The following is a 23,031-nucleotide window of genomic DNA, read 5'->3' as shown; positions in this document are numbered from 1 at the left end:
TTTGTGGGTCACAGCCCACCCCCTCAGGCAATACAAACAGTGGCACCATGCTTGCTATGAGTTTGGATGCAGCTGCTCTGGTTTCTATTGCATGAGGAGGTGGGCTGTGGCCCACAAAACGCGTTGAAACTTTTTGGAGTACTAATTAAACGTTACTGATGACGATATCTGTCAAACTCTTCAATGGGGAGGTGTTACTTCCCTTTGTTTTTATTATTTTAAAGAGAACCCGAGGTGGATCTTCGGGAGGCAGATGGGATACAGAGGCATGTTCTCTGCCTAATGACATGCTTCTGTGTCTCCACAACCGCCGCCCCTAACCCCCCCCCCCCCCCCCACACACACACACACACACACTGCCGTAGATTTGTCGCTAACTTAGAAGTTAACAGAGGGGAGAGGGATTCCCTGTTCAAAACTCCCACTAGGGGCGTTCCTGCAGGGTTTTCTGAGCTGCCATTTGGACAGCTCTCTCTCCCTGGCCGCACCCCCTGCCACTCCCCCGCCTCCCTGCACGCTGCAAGAGACACTCAGTCTCAGTGGCGTGACCCAGAGGTCACAAAAGTGAAAAGGAGCCATTGCTGCCCACGGGTGCGATGGGGAGTGACTTTTTTTGCGCTCAGCCCCGCGGATCAAGTAGCCTACTTTTTGTTTCCTATTTTGAGCCCACCTCAAGCTCTCTTTAAAGATGTATACATATATATATATTTTATACTTTTGGCGCCTCTGTTCCTGTCGTACACACCAGTCCAAGTCCACCATTGGTGGAGGGGTCTACCCCCTTTCTCTTTTTCCGTGTCTACAGAGAGGAACATCTTAATCTCCTTGAGGGGACGGCCATAAGTTCCCCTACTGTCTGAAAAGTGGTTGCCTAATCTGGTATCCCACACTTGTGAGTGTACAATCTATATGCCATTATGACAACGGGGGCAATTGCCCCAGGGTCCCTGACCACTGCAGGGGAAACCGCACCACTGGACCCTGCCAATTGGTCGCCCCTCATTGTTTCCCAGGCCCCCTGCACATATAGCTGAAGATTAGTCAGATGGAGAAGAGGCAGACAGCGTGGCTGAAGACTGCACAGACGGAGCCTGTTCGCCATCCTAAATCTCTTTCTGACCTCCTCCCCAAGTAGTCCACCCTGCTGTGTCGCCCCAAACCCAGGGCCAGTTCTAGAGTTTTTGCTGCCTGAGGCAAACTTGTGAGCAGGGCCGGTTCTCTCATGAGGCAAGGTGAAACAGTCGCATCAGGCGAAAGAGATTACAGTGGCAGCATTTTTGTACTGTGTTTACACAAACAGCATGTAGACAGAGTAGGAAGAGAACGAGACTCACATACTCACAGCCAGCCAGTGCGCTATTGTGTAGAGCTGCAGCATGTCATGTGAGAACATTAAAACGAAGCAAAGGTGCCGTGCGATCATTCCAAATCGGGTGGGGGTAGAGGGCACATCCTCACAAGTTTGCGGCCTGGAAGCCACTACAAAGCGCTATCGCTAATCATAATCGCTAGAGTTTTTAATGAGCGTTTTGTAAGTGGTTTAATGAGCGTTTTCTGGCCATTTTGGTAGCGATTTTTAAAAAGTGTAAGCGTTTTGCAAGCAATTTGCGATTAGTGTTTTTAATTCTGATTGGTCCTTTCAATGAATTTTAATTTTTTTACAGTGTGCAGTAATTTAAAAACGCTAGCAAACTCACTCTGTATAGTGATTCATGAGCGATTTTGCCAACGTTACATTGCAGAAACGCTAAAGCAAACCGCTAATGCTCAAAAATGCTGCATGTCCTGCGTTTGAGATTTTGGTAATTGCAATCGTTCCAGTGGAATTTGGCCCATCCATAAACATTAGCTGTGCGTTTAGGGAAATCGCTCGTGGTTTGAATCGCTTCTTAAACGCTCAAAAAACAACAACGCTCTAGTGGGTTCCAGGCCCTGCCTCAGGCAGCAAAAACTCTAGAACCGCTCCTGCTTGGCTCACAGTGATCATGGGGCCAGAAGCCAATGATATCAAGGCCAGAGTAATTGAAACCTACGTTCTGGAGGCAGTACACAGGGCAGAGATTTCAATTACCTGCGTCTGGAAAAGGATAAAGAAGAACGCAAAGTAGAGAAGTAGATCGCACTTACCGAGTGTCCAATAGGAAACTTCTTCTAGCACGGGATAGTCGCTATACATTGCGTGCATGTAGGTCACACGGATCATCAGCTCAGCCAGGCACCACCACAGCAATAACCGCAGCACATCGGCCGCCAACCCAGCCAAGGGAAAATCCGGCAACCTGGCATCTTGTCTTTGCATCTAAAAATAGCAAGCAGAACGTGGCAGTCGAGTTATTGCTTTCTATGGTTCCAAATCAGCTTCTAAACAGTTCTCACATTTGCTCCCCAGCCACTTCTACCACGTTTCCCCGAAAATACAGTATATTCTGGCGTATAAGACTACTTTTTAACTCTGGAACATCTTCTCAAAAGACAGGGCCGTCTTATACGAAGGGTGGTCGTCTTAAAGGGCGGATGCCGAAACTTCCGAGCCGGACTGGAGAATCTGCAGTTGCCGCATATGGTGGAGGAGCTCAAAAACGTCCGCAGCCGCATCCCCACCGTATGCGGTGACCGTATGCAAAGGCGGTGCTGTACAAGTATGGTAGAAGAAAATCCCCTCACCAGGATTCCTGGAAAGAAGTGACTTAATGCCGTCCCAATGACAAGGTGAGGGGGCACCTCACTGGGAACAATTGAAGGTAAAGAGGCGCCCTGGTTGAAATAAAAGCATCTAAAAACAGCTTAAAATCGAGGAAATAATATGAGGTGGCTTACCTCAATAACGAAATCCTTGTATATGACAAAAGATTTTTATTTAGCACAGGCAACGCGTTTTGCCATATCGACTTGTTCCATTTGGTACTTTTATTGGCCTGATGAAGCGGGCTTGGACCCGCGAAACGCGTTGCCTGTGCTAAATAAAAATCTTTTGTCATATACAAGGATTTCGTTATTGAGGTAAGCCACCTCATATTATTTCCTTGATTTTAAGCTGTTTTTAGATGCTTTTATTTCAACCAGGGCGCCTCTTTACTTTCAATTGTGCATAGCTATACCCCCAAACCATCTGTGTTTGAGGGGTGGTGACAGACCACCTGTGGGTGCCCCACAGTGGACACCTGTAGCTACTTTTTCAAGGAGAGCGACCACATCCAGGTCCCGGCTGGGACTACCCCGAGTGGAGTCGGGTTTATGGTCTCCACCTGCTTCCTACGGTTGGTTGTCCTTGCTACCTCCTTTTGTGAGTAGTAATTTATTGAAATTCCTTTTTTCAATTGCATACTAATATACTACACTATTGGGCTCCCGTATTTGTCTCCTATATTTTTTTCCCTGCAAGGTGCTGAGACACCCCCACTACACTACCTCACTGGGAAGGCTTTGTGTACAACAACCAGCCAATCGCCGGGAAGGTACATCGCTTGCCCCGATTGGCTGGTTGCACCAGTATCTGTACCTGTTTATACAGTATATCACCAGTGCATACAGTACAGTATACAAATGTCCAAGAGTCAAGAGGGGTAGTCTTATAGGGCGAGTATATCCCAAAATATATATTTTAACTAGAAAAGTTGGGGGTCGTCTTATACGCCTAGTTGGTTTATACGCCGAAATATACGGTAAGTCTTATATTAAGCATTAGCACATCTTTTGTGGAAAATATTATTTTCATGGGATGTCTTATACATCTATGAATAGGCCCACCATCACACATTTCTGGGCTCCATACTGAAATCTGTTGCCCCCTACACACACACACACACACACACACACACACACACACACACACTGTACACACACACTGTACACACACACTGTACACACACACTGTACACACACACACACACACACTGTACACACACACACTGTACACACACACTGTACACACACACACACACACACACACACACACACACACACTGTACACACACACACACACACACACACACATCTGCAGATCAGACAATCATCTGCAGATCTGAAGATCCATCCTGGTGGTTCTGATCTGCAGATGAATGTCTGTTAAACAAGGTGTGTATGATGATCTGCAGATATCATAGACTATGAATGCATTTTGCAGGAATGGATCTTTTGCAGGAACTGATCTTTTGCAGATACTGATCTTTTGAATGTCTACAGCATCTTTGTGTGCAGCATCTTGCAAAGATTTCTGTCTGATGGGGAGTTCAGCTCCATAGGATAGACTGTGTAGGTATGGCTCTCATACTACATGAAGGGTGGTAAGATCTCTGTCTGATGGGGAGTGCAGCTCCATAGAATAGACTGTGTAGGTATGGCTCTCATACTACATGAAGGGTGGTAATATTGGTCTGTGATCTTTGATTTTCAAAAGACTATGGTCTGATGTGTGTATGAGCCTTTAGGCAGGCGGTAATCCCGGTAATCCTCATCTGGCATCCGGCCAAGCAGGAAGTGATGGCAGATATTTTAAAGGATACTCGAGGTGACATGATGAGATAGTCATGGGCATGTACAGTGCCAGGCACACAAATAACTATGCTGTGTTCCTTTTTTTTCTTTCTCTGCCTGAAAGAGTTAAATATCAGGTATGGAAGTGGCTGACTCAGTCCTGACTCAGACAGGAAATGACTACAGTGTGACCCTCACTGATAAGAAATTCCAACTATAAAACACTTTCCTAGCAGAAAATGGCTTCTGAGAGCAGGAAAGAGATAAAAATGGTCATTAGTTCATACATTTTAGCTCAATAAAACAGTTAAAGAGACTCTGAAGCGAGAATAAATCTCGCTTCAGAGCTTATAGTTAGCAGGGGCACACATGCACACTAAAACGCCGCTATCCCGCGGCTAAACGGGGGTCCCTTCACCCCCCAACCCCCCCCCCCCCCCCCCCCCCCCCCACCCCTGCAAAATCAACGACCAACTTGGTCGTAAATTTTGCTCTTCCTGGAGGCAGGGCTAACGGCTGCAGCCCTGCCTCTCAGCGCATCTATCAGACGCGCATCACCGCCTCTCCCCCGCCCCTCTCAGTGAAGGAAGACTGAGAGGGGCGGGGGAGAGGCGGAGGTACGCATCTGATAGACGCGCGGGAGGCAGGGCTGCGGCGGTTAGCTCTGCCCCAATGCGGAAGCGTTCCCCTGCTGCACGGAGGGGATTTGGGGGATCAGGGACCCCCGTTAAGCCGCGGGATAGCGGCGTTTTAGCAGGGACACACATGCCCCTGCTAACTATGAGGTCTGAAGCGAGATTTATTCTCGCTTCAGACTCTCTTTAAAACTTAAAAAGTAGATTTAAACTTAAAATAAAACCGTGGAATATCTTAAAAAGTCATTTGTAGGAGAAGGAAGATAGATACAGTCGTTTATTTCATTAGTTTATTTTTGCCTCGGATGTCCTTTAAATACACGCGCGTTACCCCAACTTCCGGTCCAAAGCAGATCGCCACAGGAGCCGCACGGTAACGTAGGTATGGACGGACGTTAGATAGGGCTCTTCCGGCACAGCGTACAGTGTAAATTTACTGCACCGCCCCAGTGTGAAAGGGCCCTTAGTAGTGAGCTGGTTCAAATTCAAATCCTATATCCCTTTAATAAAACCCGTATGTGCCAATACTAATTATTGGAAGTGGCGGGGGAGATGGCATCCATCAGAAACAACAGCATTATCCTACTAACTCTAATCTATGGAGAGAGAAAACACGGAACGCAGAGAGCGGCGATACAAGCGGACGCACAAAAGACACGGTATCACCTTCATTAAGCACAGATGATGACATTTCCATTCTTTTTATGTAAACACTTGTTCAGGGATCAAAACACAGAATACGATTAATATGCAGCCGCCCAGACTGCCAAACAGTGCAGGGCGAGCAACGACTGGAGGCGTACGTGACCGAAATACGCCGGCACGTCCCTCCAGGTTAATAGTCATTAGGGGTCCCAGAAGCGAAACTTGACCTTTCTGCCCCTCAAAAATCAAAACCATATAAGTACAAGGATATATAGTAAAAAAAATATTTTTAAAAGACAAAAAAAGTTTCAAGAGGATCTTAAATTTTAATGTATCAAAAAGTTCTTTTGTAAAAACAGAGAGTTCACAAATCTTCAAACGAATTCATCTTTGTTGTCGCCTTTTTAAACAATTGCATATTTCAACATATGTTTTTGGTACTTGATAATGGGATGTTGTTTGCAAAGATGAATTCGTTTGAAGATTTGTGAACTCTCTGTTTTTACAAAAGAACTTTTTGATACATTAAAATTCAAGATCATCTTGAAACTTTTTTGTCTCTTTAAGAATATTTTTTTTACTATATATCCTTGTACTTATATGGTTATATTAATGGTGTTCTGGCACACCATTGAGGATATGGTTTTTGGTCTCCCAATTTTTCCAATTACCTCAAAAATCAAAAAGAAGAAATTTTAAGAGGCATATCAAGGTAAAGGTACCCATACATCTAGCGATTTAGTGGCCGATAGACCATCCGATTTTATAATTATCGAATCAGATGAAAATTGGAGCCAAGAGCATGCCCGATTGACGATGCAACCCTTTTTCACATATACCGAGCGGACATGCTGCAAGATGTGGGGCCGTCGGGGTCGATCGGATGAGTGATGGTAATGGCGAGCGATATCCGGACGAGCAATGAACGCAACAAAACTCCCGGCGCTGCCCCCCCCCCCCCAGTGTATAAATGTACCCCCAGTGTAAACACTTATACATCACCTGTCCTGTGTCGCCCAGCGTGCTGTGCCCATCAGTCTTTAGGATCCCCCGCTCTTCCGTTAGCGGCATACATGACTCCGTGACTACGTGACATCACACACGTGCCGCATGCTATGCCTGAGCGGCATGTATACTGACAATGGAAGAGCGGGGGGTTCTGAAGACAGACGAGCCCCGCACGGTCACACAGGACAGGTAAAAGTATAAATGCACACACTGGGGGTACATTTATACACTAGGGGGCAGTGGCGAGGCTGTGGACTCGGCCGATTCCAGAGAGATTTCATACTGAAATCGATTGGGAATCAGTCTGCGGTGTATGGGCAGTCGACAGATCTCTCGTTAATCAGATTCAGTCAGAGAGAGAGATTTGTCTCTTGGTCAAATCGCTAGATGTATGGCTATGTTTAGTGCAAAAGGCCCAGGGCAACCTATCAATTTTAAGTTATTACTGTATTTTTTGGACTATAAGACACTTTTTCTCCCACAAAAGTGGGGAAAATGTCACTGTATCTTATAGTCCAAATACAGGGAGGTCCAACCGGCTGCAATGTCGGGGACTAACTATACTGTGCCCATGCAGAGGAGGACACAGAGAGACAAAAGGAGGACACAGAGGGACACAAAGGGGCATAGAGGAGGACACAGGGGGACACAAAGGGGCGCAGAGGAGGACACAGAGGGACACAAAGGGGAATAGAGGAAAACACAGGGAGACACAAAGGGGCATACAGGAGGACACAGGGGGACACAAAGGGGCATAGAGGAGGACACAGGGGGACACAAAGGGGCGCAGAGGAGGACACAGAGGGACACAAAGGGGCATAGAGGAAAACACAGGGAGACACAAAGGGGCATAGAGGAGGACACAGGGGGACACAAAGGGGCATACAGGAGGACACAGGGGGACACAAAGGGGCATAGAGGAGGACACAGGGGGACACAAAGGGGCATACAGGAGGACACAGGGGGACACAAAGGGGCATACAGGAGGACACAGGGGGACACAAAGGGGCATACAGGAGGACACAGGGGGACACAAAGGGGCATACAGGAGGACACAGGGGGACACAAAGGGGCATACAGGAGGACACAGGGGGACACAAAGGAGCATAGAGGAGGACACAGGGGGACACAAAGGGGCATACAGGAGGACACAGGCGGACACAAAGGGGCATACAGGAGGACACAGGGGGACACAAAGGAGCATAGAGGAGGACACAGGGGGACACAAAGGGGCATACAGGAGGACACAGGGGGACACAAAGGGGCATTGAGGAGGACACAGGGGGACACAAAGGGGCATACAGGAGGACACAGGGGGACACAAAGGAGCATAGAGGAGGACACAGGGGGACGCAAAGGGGCATAGAGGAGGACACAGGGGGACGCAAAGGGGCATAGAGGAGGACACAGGGGGGCACAAAGCAGCATAGAGGAGGACACAGGGGGACACAAAGGGGCATACAGGAGGACACAGGGGGACACAAAGGAGCATAGAGGAGGACACAGGGGGACACAAAGGGGCATAGAGGAGGACACAGGGGGGCACAAAGGAGCATAGAGGAGGACACAGGGGGACAGAAAGGGGCAAAGAGTAGGACACAGGGGGACAGAAAGGAGCATAGAGTAGGACACAGGGGGACAGAAAGGGGCATAGAGGAGGACACAAGGAGGACACAAAGGGACATAAAGAAGGACACAAGAAAGACACAGGGAGACACGAGGTACAAGGGGGCATAATCCACAAGATGCCCCTTCACCATGGATGTACCAAGTTTAGTGTATATTTTTTTATCCCCTGGTTTTTGTCCTCTAAACCTGGAGGCGTCTTATAGTCCGAAAAATATGGGTACATAACATATGTACAGATTTATGCACCTGCCTAATTTTGTTTAACCAATTATTATTGCACACTTTCTGTAAATCCAATAAACTTAATTTCACTTCTCAAATATCACTGTGTGTGTCTCCTATATGATATCTTTAACTGACATTTTTCATCTTAATAACCAACGATTTATGCAGGAAAATCACGAAAATTAACAAGGTTGCCCAAACTTTCACATCCCACTGTAAATATGACAGAATGATGCAATTTTATTTAAAAAAGCTATATAACTGAAAATAAAAATATGAGACTCTTTTCTTTGCTACTAATGTCCTTTTCATTATCTGTACCACACATACAATTCATTATATCAGAAGTTTTTTTTTGTTTCACTTCAGGTGCGCTTTAAGCAGTTTAAATTTGCAGATTTGTTTCAGTGTCGCCATGACAGCGGGTATTGCGTATAAGCCATCTGGACAAATATAAGCCAGGCCGACAGTGTCACATCAGCCAGCCCACCTCATCTGTGTCTGTGCTGCCTGAAATGTCACCTCACACAGAGTCCTCTCGCTGCACACATCATCTATGGAACTCCCACACTCACTCATGCCACGACTGAAACGTATACGAAATTATTTGTCATAGCAACACATCTTGACAAAGTACATATTTAATAATTCAGGTGCAGAGGAGAGCGGAATTATTGTACAAAGGTTCACGGGAATTATAATCAGCATTAGAAGAAGTCAAAAGATCATCAGTGGCGGAACATGATCAGAATAACAGAATTAACTTTCTTTAAAGGATACCCGAGGTGACATGTGACATGATGAGAGAGACATGTGTATGTACAGTGCCTAGCACACAAGTAACTAGGCTGTGTTCCTTTTCTTCTTTCTCTGCCTAAAAGAGTTAAATATCAGGTATGTAAGTGGCTGACTCAGTTCTGACTCAGACAGGAAGTGACTACAGTGTGACCCTTACTGATAAGAAATTCCAACTATTAATGTAGCCATACACTGGTCGATTTGCCATCAGATTCGACCAACAGATAGATCCCTCCCTGATCGAATCTGATCAGAGAGGGATCGTATGGCTGCCTTTACTGCAAACAGATTGTGAATCAATTTCAGCCTGAAACCTATTCACCATCTGCTGAGCTGCCGTTGTCGCCTGCCCCCCCCCCCCCCCCCCCTCACCGCATACATTACCTGAAGCCTGGTCCCGGGCATTTTCTCCGCATCAGGGCATCCGCGTATAACTTTCTGTTACTCCAGTGACAGCGGAAGTTCAAAAAGAGCGCCCTCTATTTGTACTTCCACTGTCACTGCAGTGACACAGGAAGTTATACACGGATGCCGTGATGCGGAAGGTGATGCAGAGAAGATACCAGCCGGGAGGTGATGCGGAGAAGATGCCAGGAACCAGCTTCAAGTAATGTATACCTGCGTCGATCGTACGTCGCTAGCGACGGTAATTTCCCGCAAGGAGCGATCGACGGGATCGATCTATTTTGGGACAAAATCGATCGAAATTTAGCGTTTAGCGTGAACGATTTGACAGCAGATTCTATCCCAGTGATCGAATCTGCTGTCGATCGGCGGGTAATCGGCCTAGTGTATGGCCAGCTTAAAACACTTTCCTAGCAGAAAATGGCTTCTGAGATCAGGAAAGAGATAAAAAGGGGAATTTCTTATCAGTGAGGGTCACACTGTAGTCACTTCCTGTCTGAGTCAGGACTGAGTCAGCCACTTACATACCTGATAGTTAACTCTTTCAGGCAGAGAAAGAAAAAAAGGAACACAGCCTAATTATTTGTGTGCTTGGCAATGTACATACACATGTCTATCTAATCATGTCACATGTCACTACGGGTATATTTTAATGCTGGTTTTGAGGCTTTCCCTCATAACATTATTGTTACTGTGTATGTGTTTATTTAAACCTGGAGATTAGCTTTATCCAAATGGCAGGGTTGCTTTATCTAACGTCAAAACCACCTTAAAGTATGTTTGGCCGGAGTGAAAGGAGGCGCATGATTGGCTAATGAGTGTTACCAAGCATGTCTGAGTTAATGACCTCATTGGACACACAGATGATTAAAAAAGTATAAAAAAAATACATCAACGGACCAGAAAACCCCACAGAGGAAAAGTCCCAGGAACACAAAGCAACATTCTGTACTAAGAGACTCACCTGCTTGGAGAACTCATTGAAGGGGATGATGGGGCCATTGTGGAAGAGGGGGTAATAGAATGCATAGACCAGCATAGACAGGAAGGAGTTGCTGTTGCTGCTGTCAGGTGATTGGCGGTCTTTGTATTCCAAGCAGAAGCTGGTGTAAAACAGGCAGCGCACTGTGAGTGTGAACTGCAGGAGGTAATACTCGTTCTCAGTGCCGTACCAACCACGCTGCAAACAGAACAAGAGCCAATCAGTGACATCATGACTGAATCACACAGCACCAGCCTCTTCTGTGCTGCTTTACAATTATAGCGCTACTAACAAGGGCTGCATACATTATTAGTGTGACAAAGAGTAAAACACACAATACAGTCCTACGGCAGCCCGAGGAGAAAGATCACAGCAGCAAAGGCAAGGCAGTATACAGCAATGCTGGTATACGCTGCATCTGTGAGCTTGCACTCTAAAGCACAGGTGTCAAACTCAAGGCACACCTGCCAAATGCGGCCCTCTTCGCCATTTTATGTGCCCACCCCAAGAGGTTATAGTGGAATATAACTCTGCATTTCATTTTTGCTCTAAAACATTATTTACAGCATATTATATGCAACCAGCATTTTTTTTTACTAGACCAGCATTCGAAGGGTTACACACAGAGCTTGAAAGTTCGGTGTAGTGAAATGCGGCCGCATCTGAACTTTAGATAATGTTATCTTGTGTTTACTTAAAATGTATCAAGTGAGGAATGTGACACATTCTCTGACTGCGGAGAAGCTGCTGGAGACAGAGAGACACTGAAAGCATGTCTGGCTGCAAAACAGCAATGAATAAAAACCAGTTATTAATAAAATGCAAAGTCAGCTCACAAAGCAAAAAACTGTACTTTTGGAAACCTATAACTTCTAGGGGCTCGTTCAGACTATGCGTGCTGCCGTGCCCATTTTGGCAGCACATATAGACACATAGACAGCCCTTCTACCGTTATCATTTGCGCTGCTCAGCAGCGCGATTGGGCTATCGCGTGCTGCACGCATTTTTGGGAATCACAGCGCAGATCCCATTCATTGTAATGAATGGGATCTGCAGCGCAGCGCATAGGAGCGCAGATGGCGTGCAATTGGACGCGTTGCGTTCCGATCGCGCAGCCATCTGCGCTAAATGATGTGAACGAGGCCTAAATGAATAATAATACTTATGTACAAATGCAAATAACCATATGGCATATAAAAAGTAGGTAAACATGTTTTTATTGAATACTATGTCAGGGTTTTAAACCGATTTAAGATGCCCATCACTGTCTTAAAGGATACCTTAGCGCAAAATTAAATTAAAAACAGGGGGAGCAGACATGTTTAGTGAGCTAAACCACCACTTCCCCCGCATCGTTGTTTACACGCCCGAGAACAGGAGCGCTCTGCACAGGCACACTGCGTAGTTGTGATGTCCCAACTACGTACTGCGCCTGCGCAGAGCGCTCCCAGCTGTGACCGTGCGATCAAGGCCGCGCATCGCCAGGCAGAACCTGCGCAGTCAGCAGCGACCACCCTGAGTAGGAAGTAGGTTCGGGGGTCAGTGGCCAGTACCGGAGGGGGACGGGGGGGAGCGGTGGGCATGTGGAGAGCCCACTAAACATGCCTGCTTCCCCCATTTTTAATTTAATTTTGCGCTAAGGTAATAAGGCCAACACTCATTTAACCATTTAAAGCAAAATTGACATTTATACACATCCTATGTGTGCACCAATGCAAATACGACATTTAATAAAGGTCTATATTTGCCGGAGTGCATGTGCGCACACGCACCCATTTTAACCCCTTTAATGGGCCTACATGGCATTTCGCCACCTGGTCTTGAATGGGAATGATGGGATCCATAAACTTGGTCACTTCCAGAGTGCACCTCAAAACCTTTGGAGCCAGAGCTTTCTGTCATGCTGCCCCTACCCTTTGGAACTCCCTACCACAACTAGTAAAGACAGCCCCATACCCGGAGTTATTGAAATCCAGACTGAAAAGCCACCGGCTTAGCCTGGCCTTTGCGGACTTGTAGAATTCTTCCTCTGTAGTCTGTACCGCAATTTACCAATCTACCAATTACTGGTCTGAGCCCTGCTTATGCACTTTGAGTCCTTTGGGAGAAAAGCACTTTACTGTAATGATCTGCTCTGCTGTCTGCACAGGAAGACAGCTGTTTGACCATTTGTTAGGTCTGAGTGCTGCAGGTCCCTGGAAAAGAGACCTGTCTCCACTCTGCAAGCTGCAGAGTTGCTGTTCTGGGGAGGAATTTGCATACACTTGTCATGCAAATTGCTTAGCTGCTTCCTCTGATGGCTTGCAGTATAAAAACCATTTCTTCCCAGAATTCCAGGCTGGTCATGATGGTTTGTTCCTGCAAACTTACCTGGAGTCTCAGCCTTTGCTAATTGTTTGCTAAGATTATCTTAGAGTAATTCCTTGGGAGTGCACCAGCATTCCTTCTAGTGTAGTCAGGTTGTATTATCTGTTTTGCCTTGTACTGTCTGTTGCGATTGTCTTGTCGCCAGCGGCGGTTGACAGGAAATCGTTTTATCTGTTGGGATCGCATTCACCCTAGCGGTAGTGGCGGTGGTTCCTTCTGTACTCTGTCTGGGAGTGTAGGCCAGAGCTGCGGTTGCTACTGGCTACTCCTTCTGTCTGTCTTGTCTGGAACGAACGCTTGCTGTAGGCTCGGTGAGGTAACCGTTTAGCAAGCGTTCGCGTTCTCTATTCGTTTTCGTGTTACATTGGTTAGTTAGGGTTGGCGTGCTTTGTCTCTGTTGCGCTTTTCGTGCGGAGACCGCGCCATTAGCTTGTTTTGTCGCTTTTGCGCTTTTCGTGCGGCGACCGTGCTTAGCGAGTGCGTTTGTTATTTTCCTTGGCGTTCTGATCATTGTTATTTGCTGTGTCTTTCTTGCTACACTTGTGCTCTGTCTTACTCGGTCTTGTGTCACTCTTGGCAATCGCCACTCTTGCGATTGCGTTCCCACTTGGTTTCTGCTGTTGTGTGTTCACCGTCGCCGGGTGGCGACTAGATTGGTGGACACACATACATTCTGTCTCTGTGCTCACTTTCTCTCTACAGGTGCATTGCACCAAAGCTGGGTTCTGTCGTTTTATACGCTTGTGGAGGATTTCCGCAGTGTCAGCGCACATCTTGTACGCTGACCACGGAGATAATTCCGCAATCGTTACATTTACAAATGTTGTTTGTCGATGTTACTTTACTGGGGTGACGAAGGGCTTTACACAAAACTACAGCAATCTCCCTTTATTAAGACATAATGAAATTTAGGAAAGACAAATGAATCTCTGTACCTGTGTATTTTCCACCGTCTCATTGTGTAACATGAAGAGCATGAGTGCAGAGCTCAGCCAGGTAAGAAGCGGAGCCCTCAGCTTTGCGATCATGTAAAATATCACAGCGTTCAGGAAAACGGCCGCCAGGCCTCGCATTCCCAGCACCCACCAGCAGGCCGCCACCCCATAGGCCATCAGGAACTGCCAGCGATGCTGCAAATCATCAGAGCATCTTATTAACAGAGAGGAACAAAACAGATATAAACTTGGCTCACACAACAGCAAAGTAAATACCAAAAATAGGAACTTAAAGTGAACCTCCGGACTAAAAATCTACTCAGCAGAACTGAAAAGGCTTGGTGTTTCTTTAATAGTTTCACAGCATCAGAACTTTGTTTTTCTTACCAAAGCATCATTTTTAGCTGCATTTTTAGCTAAGCTCCACCCATAAAAGAAAAAAAGCCTGGGCTTTTTTCCCCTGATGCTGTGCGGAGCATGATGGGATTTCCTATGTTGTTATTCACGTTGCCTAGCAACTGGGAGAGGTGCTCAGGACACAGGACAGTTGGAACTGTGTCTCATGCTCCCTGTCACCTCCTTTCAACCAAAAAGATGGCTGCCCTCGTGAAATCAAACATTTGCCTGTTCTTTTAAAACAGTGTGGGTAAGAGATTATATTAACTATCTATTTTAATTAACATAAATAATGTAACTTAATGACAGTATGTTTGTTTAGGTTGGAGTTCCTCTTTAAGCGAAAAGGGGGAAAAATAAAATAAATAAACTGCAAAGTGAGACGTAAAATAGTAGAGATAAAGAAATGATTGATATCTGCCATGTAATTTGTTCATGTTGTTTCGATTCAATTCACTTTATCGTCATTGTGTAACACAACGAAATTACTTTTCATGACAACCCCATGGTGCATATAGGGAACATAGTGATAGTAACAAGGAAGAGAAGAAATTATACAAGTATGCCAGGTATTACAGATATTTAAACAATTTGTACACAGTGTTAATTATTTCAGAGAGGATTCAGAGTTCATCAAGTTTATGGCGGATGGGAAAAAGCTGTTTTTCAGTCTGTGTGTGTGCGGATTGATCTAAAACGTTTACCTGATGGAAGGAGCTCAAACAAGGCATTTCCAGGGTGAGTGTTGTCCTTGATAATGTTTTTGGCCCTTCTCACGCTGCGCGTATTATACAAAAGTTCCAGTGATGGTAGTTCAGTGCGAATAATGGCTTCTGCTGTTTTAACAACTCGCTGCAGGGCTTCTCTAGTAGCCTTCGTGCAGCTGTTGTACCAGGCCGGCATGCAATTGGTCAGAACGCTTTCTATAGTGCATCTGTAGAAATTAACCAGCAGCTTCTGTGGGAGGTTAGCGCTCCTTAGTTTTCTCAGAAAGTAGAGGCGTTGTTGTGCTTTGCCAGTTAGAGCTAAAGCATTGTCAGCCCAGGACAGGTTCTCTGCAAAGGTGACTCCCAAAAATTTGAAGCTGGAAACTCTCTCCACAGCCTCTGCATTGATCATTAGTGGTAGGTGAGTGGTCTTTTTGGTGGTCCTAAAGTCCAGAATAATTTCTTTGGTCTTCTTTGTATTTAATAACAGGTTGTTAATGTCGCACCATGCAGTCAGGTTCCTAACTTCTTCTCTGTATGCAGCTTCCTCATTGTCTGATATAAGCCCAATGACAGTCGTATCATCTGCAAACTTAACAATTATGTTTGAGGTATGGATAGGGTGGCAGTCATGGGTGAAAAGTGCATAGAGGAGAGGGCTTAATACACAGCCTTGTGGCACACCAGTGCTCAGGGTAAGGGTGGAGGATGTCTGTTTTCCTAGTCTGACAGTTTGAGGGCGATTAGTAAGGAAGTCCAATAACCAAGTACATATGGAGGGAGCAAGACCTAGTGCATGGAGTTTGTTGGTCAGCTGGCTAGGTACAATGGTGTTAAATGCTGAGCTGTAGTCAACAAAGAGCATCCTAACATAGGAGTTGGGATTGATCCACAATCAGCCTGCAGGTCATCATCTTTACTGCTGGCAGACATGAAAAAAATTAGACAGAACCAACTGCCATTATTTATAACCACACCCACTAAAATTGAGATAGACTAAAAGGTTGTTTGTTTGTTTTTTTTAAAGATATACGTAGGCACAGAGGGAGATACTGAGGGAGATACTGGTGCATACATATGAACTGGCCACCGGGAGACTTGGGCGCAGGATACAGCCGGTATGGCTTATCCTGCTGCTGCACAAGTTCCCGGCGGTGTTAATTACTATTCCCTCTCCAGGTCCACGTGGATAGTGGGGAATTATGTAATTTGGCTTCCAGCTATTGCTGGCGGCAGAATGACAGTGTTTTAAAAGTAACTTCAGCTCCGTTTTCTGATGGCGCCGAAGTTCCTCACTGAGCTCCGATATAGCCGTAATTCCTATTATGATCTATGGTGGCGCCAGCTGCACCCAAATCTCCTGCGCTGTTATTACAGCGATCAGATACTGGTTGCTTGGCAGTTGGAAGCAGCTGTTATTTCCCACAATGCAACAAGGTTCACAAACAGTAAACTGTCAGGACCTAGATTATGACATCATTTGTGGGAGTGGTTTCACCACAATATCATCCATACAGACCCTACTGATGATCTATTTGAGAACATGTAAATATTTCTTGTGGGAAAGGGGGTATCAGCTACTGATTGGGATGAAATTCAAATCCTTGGCTACTGTTCCTCTTTAAAAGGTGAGAGTGATAGGGAGGCTGCAAGTCTCCTGACTGCCCCCTGATCCTGTGTCTCTAATATGTTTAGCCGTAGACCCTGATCAGGCGTGAGGTCACAATTTACCTCTCAGGTAGAAACTCACCCCATAATCATTGAGGGTACAGGTTCACTTAAAGAGACATTGAAGTGAAAAAAAATTATGATAAAATGATTTGTATGTGTAGTACAGCTAAGAAATAAAACATTAGGCGTAGAGATATAAGTCTAATATTGTTTCCAGTACAGGAAGAATGAAAAAAACTCCAGTTATCTATGCAAAAGAGCCATTGAGCTCCACGACTTTCAAAGTCGCAGAGAACTCTGTCTTCTGAAGCTTGTCATCTCAACTGTCAGTCACTATATTTGCTTTTTCTTTCCAGAGGACAGGTCAATAGTTCACTGGCCTGCTCTGTAAAATCATTTTGAATGCTGAGTAGTGTGTAAACTGCAAATATTAGAGAGTGATGCAATGTTATAAAAAACACTATATAACTGAAAATATAAATATGAGAATATTTTCTTTGCTACTAAAGTTCTAGTAATTATCGGTACTACACAACCAATTCATTATGTCATCAGTTTTTTCGCTTCAGTGACTCTTTAGGCCTCTTTCACACCAAGGCGTTGCGTTTTAGGGGACGTTAAGATCGCATAACGTGCCCCTAACGCAACGCATGGTGGTGTTGAAGTTGGACGTCAGATTGAGCCGCGTTATGCGGCTCTTGGTGCGCTGTTTTCCTTCTATCTATACTGATAGAACAGCCGCTCCAGGATAATGATGGGAAGTCCGGATAGGATTCGGATGATTCGAATCGGATCATTGAAAAGATCCAGATCTTTGAACCGAATCATTTGAATCATTTTACTAGGGAAGCAGACTGGGGGTGAAATGACTAGCAGGACAGGACTTTCCCTGCACTGTACATTCTGTATGTTCCTGTTTCTTCCAGACAGACATCCACTGTGAACCGAATCTTTCATTGTGATGATCCGGATGATTCGACTCACAAAAAAATATCAGGATGAAGTGAACGATTCGTTCATGATCCGGACAACACTACAAGTCCAGGTTACATCACCACAGTGCAGTGAATATGAATTAGCCATGTGGCTAGTCACTGAGCATGTGCAAGCAGTCTAACTCAGCTAAAGCCCAGTATAACGCACAGCATGCTGCACTTTCCCAGAACGTCCAGCGTTACAATGTAACGCAATGTGGGCACTGTGAACAGCCCATTGATTATTCATTACTGTGAGTTGGGCTGCATTACAGGCTGCTCTAACGTGCGCCTGTAACGTCCCACTGTGAAAGCAGCCTTAAAACAAACCTGGGGGATAATAAAGTAAAATATTTAAAACAAACTTGCCTTGGGAGAGAGAAGCCTGTGGATCCAACATAAACTTCCCCTTATCTCCCTCCGTCCTTCCTGCCCGCACTCAGGTGGCGGAACATAATGACGGCTCTCCCTGCTGCCGCTAAACTCCAAGGTGGCAATAAATACTATTTCCTCTCTGAGTTGTTGCAACTCGGTGGGAGATTTAATATCTCAACTGTCAGTCACTATATTGTTTTTTATTCTTCTGCACAGGACAGGTCAAAAGTTCACAGCCTGCTCTGTAAAGATCATTTAGAATGCTGAGTAGTGTGTAAACTGCAAATATTAGAGAATGAAGCAATGTTATAAAAAAAGACTATATAACTGAAAAGAAAAATATGAGAATATTTTCTTTGCTTCTAATCTAGTAATTATCCGTACTACACAACCAATTCATTATATCATAATTTTTTTTCGCTTCAGTGTCTCTGTAAAACTTATTATTATGATTACCCTTCCATAACAGGTGTGCTTTTAACAGCAGAAGGTCTTGAGTAAATGACATTTGAACTTCTACACTAAAGTTATATTTTTATTTTTTTCTGGAGAAATGTTATTGTGCGTCCCACTTAGTCTAGTGAATGTTATCATGTAGGCAGACCATGGCACAGGCCGCCAACCCTCCAGTCATTACCACAGTGCGGATTTACGGGGGTCGCTGACCCCGAGTCTATAGCCGGAACACATCCGCGATCTTGTTAAAAAGCAGGAAGTCATTTCGGCGGTGTTTACGGAGCGCGGCGCTTCATTCCTCGCAGCTGAAATCGCATAAAAAGGCAAAAAGCAAACGCGGAACGGAATGGAAAGGTTAATTGAAAACAAGAAAACCAATTTCCAAAGCCGAACAAGTGGAAGACAAAGTAATTATTACAGCAGCCATTATTAGAGAGAGGAGAAAAGCGCGTTCGCACGCCCCGGAGTTATCACCACATGCGTAATTTCTGAGGTAATCATCTGTGGAGGTATCTCTTGTTTTCTTGAATTCATGTATACTTTAAAAGAGATGGAAAGACAGGGCAGCGTGATTAACCACTTCAGTCCGAGAACCGGCCTACCTCTCTAGGAACAGAACGTACCCCTCTTTGGGCATACGCTAAAGAAATATTAAACTTGGAAAACTTTGCGGTCTGTCCTAAGAAGTGATGCGCAAAGTGACACTGAAGCAAAAAAAACCTAATGATATACAATGTATGTGTAGTACAGATGATTAATAGAGATGGTGGCGAACAGCTCACCTGCGGACATTTACGGGCAGCCTGGCCGTGTACTACTTTCAGGTCACAATGTCCTACAGTAGGACGCATGCCCGCATCCATTAGTACGCATGCCCAGGCCCAGCAGTGCGTGCCCTTGATTGCGCGCCTGTGGCCGGGCAGGCTTTGTGATGTCATGCACATGCGCAAAGCGTGCCTGGCCACAGGCTCCCAATCAAGGGCACGCACTGCTGGGCCAGGGCATGCGTACTAATGACCATGTTGCAGGCACTGGCATGCGTACCACTCGGGGACATTGCGACCTGGAAGTAGTACAGGGCCAGCCTGCCCATAGCTGTTTGCGGCAAACCGTTCGCCTATGAGGTGAGCTGCTCGCCATAATCACTAATAATGAATAGAACATTAGTAGCAAAGAAAAGAGACTCATATTTTTATTTTCAGTAATATAGCTGTTTTTTCTATAACATTGCATCATTCTCTAATATTTGCAGTTTACACACTACACTCTGCATTTTAAACTATGAAACAGAGCAGAGCTAATGACCCTTTGGACTTCTCTGCAGTGAAATCTTATCTGAAATTGTCTTTCATTGTTTCTTTGATGTATAAGTGCTTCAGAAAATAGCACTGCTCTCTGACTAAATTAGTTGGAGAGCTCAGAGAATCTCTTTTGCATACATAACAATTTAAGTTTCTTAAAGATAATCTGTACTCTAAAATTCTTACAATAAAAAGCATACCATTCTATTTATTATGTTCTCCTGGACCCCTCTGTGCTGTTTCTGCCACTCCCTGCTGCAATCCTGGCTTGTAATTGCCAGTTTTAGGCAGTGTTTACAAACAAAAGACATGGCTGCTAACCAGAGTGTGATAGGCTGACAGGAGAGCTTGGAGAGGGTGTGTAAAGCTTCTGTCTATCACAAGCAGTGCTGCACATTCCAGCCCGAGCCCGACAGAGCCGACAGAGGAAAAGAAGTTACGATATATTACAGAGACAGTGCAAATAGAAAAGGCTGCAGTAATCTAGAGCACATTAGAACGGGTATAGGAACTTATAGGATAGAAGAAATAAGGCTCAAAATTTTGTTACAGAGTCTCTTTAAAGAGAGCCCAAGGTGGGCTCAAAAAATGGAAAGAAAAAAAAAAAGGTAGGCTACCTTAGAGGCAGAGGATCAGCAGGACAGCCAGGCAATCTGCATTGTTTAAAAGGAAATAAATATGGCAGCCTCCGTGTCCCTTTCAGTTCAAGTGTCCTTTAAACGCCTCTCGTAATGAAATGAGCTGATTGCAGAGCGACATTAAATGTAGCTGCAGCCACAGGAGACAGCGGGCGCTTTATTGCCTGAAGCCCTCCGCCAGAAAATAAAACCTCGTAAAATGTTCGCCAGCTCCGCTTTTATAGGGCTCAGTTGGAATGTTCCTGTGTTTTCAGAACCCTTCATTTAGGTTGTAAAACCACCTAACAAAAGTTATCGGTCCTTGTTTTCCTCTTAACAACGTTCTCTGTCTGTTTACCTCCCGCGGAAGCATCGTTTCTGAAGATTCACACTTTTGCGCACGATGATCAGCCGCTCAGAGGAGAAACTAGATTTTGTGATTTGTTATTATTAAAGCAATTCTGTAGTAAGAAAAAAATAAAAACTTCTCTCCATTCTTACAAACTTTCTTACGGTACCGGTATTCCAAGTTTCCGAAGTTTGTTCGGATTTACAGAGAACTTGGCTCCCTCCACCTTCACCCACTTGACCACTATCCAAACTCTGCAGTGATGCCAAGTACTGAAAGAACTGCATGCAGGGCCAGGTGTAGACTCTGCCACCTGGAGCAATACATTGGGACTATGCTTACCTCCCTCTGCTTCCTCCCTGCTAGCCCGCAGCATCTGATCCCCAGGATGCTGAGTATGTGCTGCACCTCCTCCTCCCATAGCATCTCCTTCCTGCTGGCCTGCAGCATCTGATCCCCAGGATGCCAGTTATGTGCTGCACCTCCTCCCTGCTGGCCTGCAGCATCTGATCCCCAGGATGCCGGGTATGTGCTGCACCTCCCGCCATAGCATCTCCTCCCTACTGGCCCGCAGCATCTGATCCCCAGGATGCCGGGTATGTGCTGCACCTCCTCCCATAGCATCTCCTCCCTGCTGGCCCGCAGCATCTGATCCCCAGGATGCCGGGTATGTGCTGCACCTCCTCCCATAGCATCTCCTCCCTGCTGGCCCGCAGCATCTGATCCCCAGGATGCCAGGTATGTGCTGCACCTCCTCCCTGCTGGCCCGCAGCATCTGATCCCCAGGATGCCGGGTATGTGTTGCACCTCCTCCCATAGCATCTCCTCCCTGCTGGCCTGCAGCATCTGATCCCCAGGATGCCGGGTATGTGCTGCACCTCCCGCCATAGCATCTCCTCCCTACTGGCCCGCAGCATCTGATCCCGAGGATGCAGGTATGTGCTGCACCTCCTCCCATAGCATCTCCTCCCTGCTGGCCCGCAGCATCTGATCCCCAGGATGCCGGGTATGTGCTGCACCTCCTCCCATAGCATCTCCTCCCTGCTGGCCTGCAGCATCTGATCCCCAGGATGCCGGGTATGTGCTGCACCTCCCGCCATAGCATCTCCTCCCTACTGGCCCGCAGCATCTGATCCCCAGGATGCCGGGTATGTGCTGCACCTCCTCCCATAGCATCTCCTCCCTGCTGGCCGACAGCATCTGATGCCCAGGATGCCGGGTATGTACTGCACCTCCTCCCATAGCATCTCCTCCCTGCTGGCCCACAGCATCTGATGCCCAGGATGCCGGGTATGTACTGCACCTCCTCCCATAGCATCTCCTCCCTGCTGGCCCGCAGCATCTGATCCCCAGGATGCCGGGTATGTGCTGCACCTCCTCCCTGCTGGCCCGCAGCATCTGATCCCCAGGATGCCGGGTATGTGCTGCACCTCCTCCCATAGCATCTCCTCCCTGCTGGCCTGCAGCATCTGATCCCCAGGATGCCGGGTATGTGCTGCACCTCCCGCCATAGCATCTCCTCCCTACTGGCCCGCAGCATCTGATCCCGAGGATGCAGGTATGTGCTGCACCTCCTCCCATAGCATCTCCTCCCTGCTGGCCCGCAGCATCTGATCCCCAGGATGCCGGGTATGTGCTGCACCTCCTCCCATAGCATCTCCTCCCTGCTGGCCTGCAGCATCTGATCCCCAGGATGCCGGGTATGTGCTGCACCTCCTCCCATAGCATCTCCTCCCTGCTGGCCCACAGCATCTGATGCCCAGGATGCCGGGTATGTACTGCACCTCCTCCCATAGCATCTCCTCCCTGCTGGCCCACAGCATCTGATGCCCAGGATGCCGGGTATGTACTGCACCTCCTCCCATAGCATCTCCTCCCTGCTGGCCCGCAGCATCTGATCCCCAGGATGCCGGGTATGTGCTGCACCTTCTCCCATAGCATCTCCTCCCTGCTGGCCCGCAGCATCTGATCCCCAGGATGCCGGGTATGTGCTGCACCTCCTCCCATAGCATATCCTCCCTGCTGGTGTGCAGCATCTTATTCCCAGGATGCCGGGTATGTGCTGCACCTCCTCCCATAGCAT

The 23,031-nt window shown here is 46.5% G+C and overlaps 1 protein-coding gene across 2 annotated transcripts in view; it reads right to left on the bottom strand.

The window, feature by feature from the left end:
• The window catches only part of HHAT (hedgehog acyltransferase), a 349,971-nt gene that overhangs the window by 277,747 nt on the left and 49,193 nt on the right, over nucleotides 1-23,031 (bottom strand). Inside the window, exons 5-7 of one of the 2 annotated variants that reach the window (XM_068279706.1) lie at nucleotides 14,103-14,297; nucleotides 10,783-10,998; nucleotides 2,128-2,299 (exon numbers count right to left, since the gene is read on the bottom strand). In XM_068279706.1, the coding sequence (XP_068135807.1) occupies nucleotides 2,128-2,299; nucleotides 10,783-10,998; nucleotides 14,103-14,297 (583 nt within the window). The remainder of the gene's footprint in view (nucleotides 1-2,127; nucleotides 2,300-10,782; nucleotides 10,999-14,102; nucleotides 14,298-23,031) is intronic. The other variant, XM_068279707.1, reaches the window with a different exon arrangement.

Source organism: Hyperolius riggenbachi, chromosome 4 (genome assembly GCF_040937935.1).
Source record: "Hyperolius riggenbachi isolate aHypRig1 chromosome 4, aHypRig1.pri, whole genome shotgun sequence".
NCBI classification, from domain to species: Eukaryota; Metazoa; Chordata; class Amphibia; order Anura; family Hyperoliidae; genus Hyperolius; species Hyperolius riggenbachi.
The sequence above is the reverse complement of the archived record's forward strand: the minus strand, read 5'-3'. Positions and strand labels throughout refer to the sequence as shown.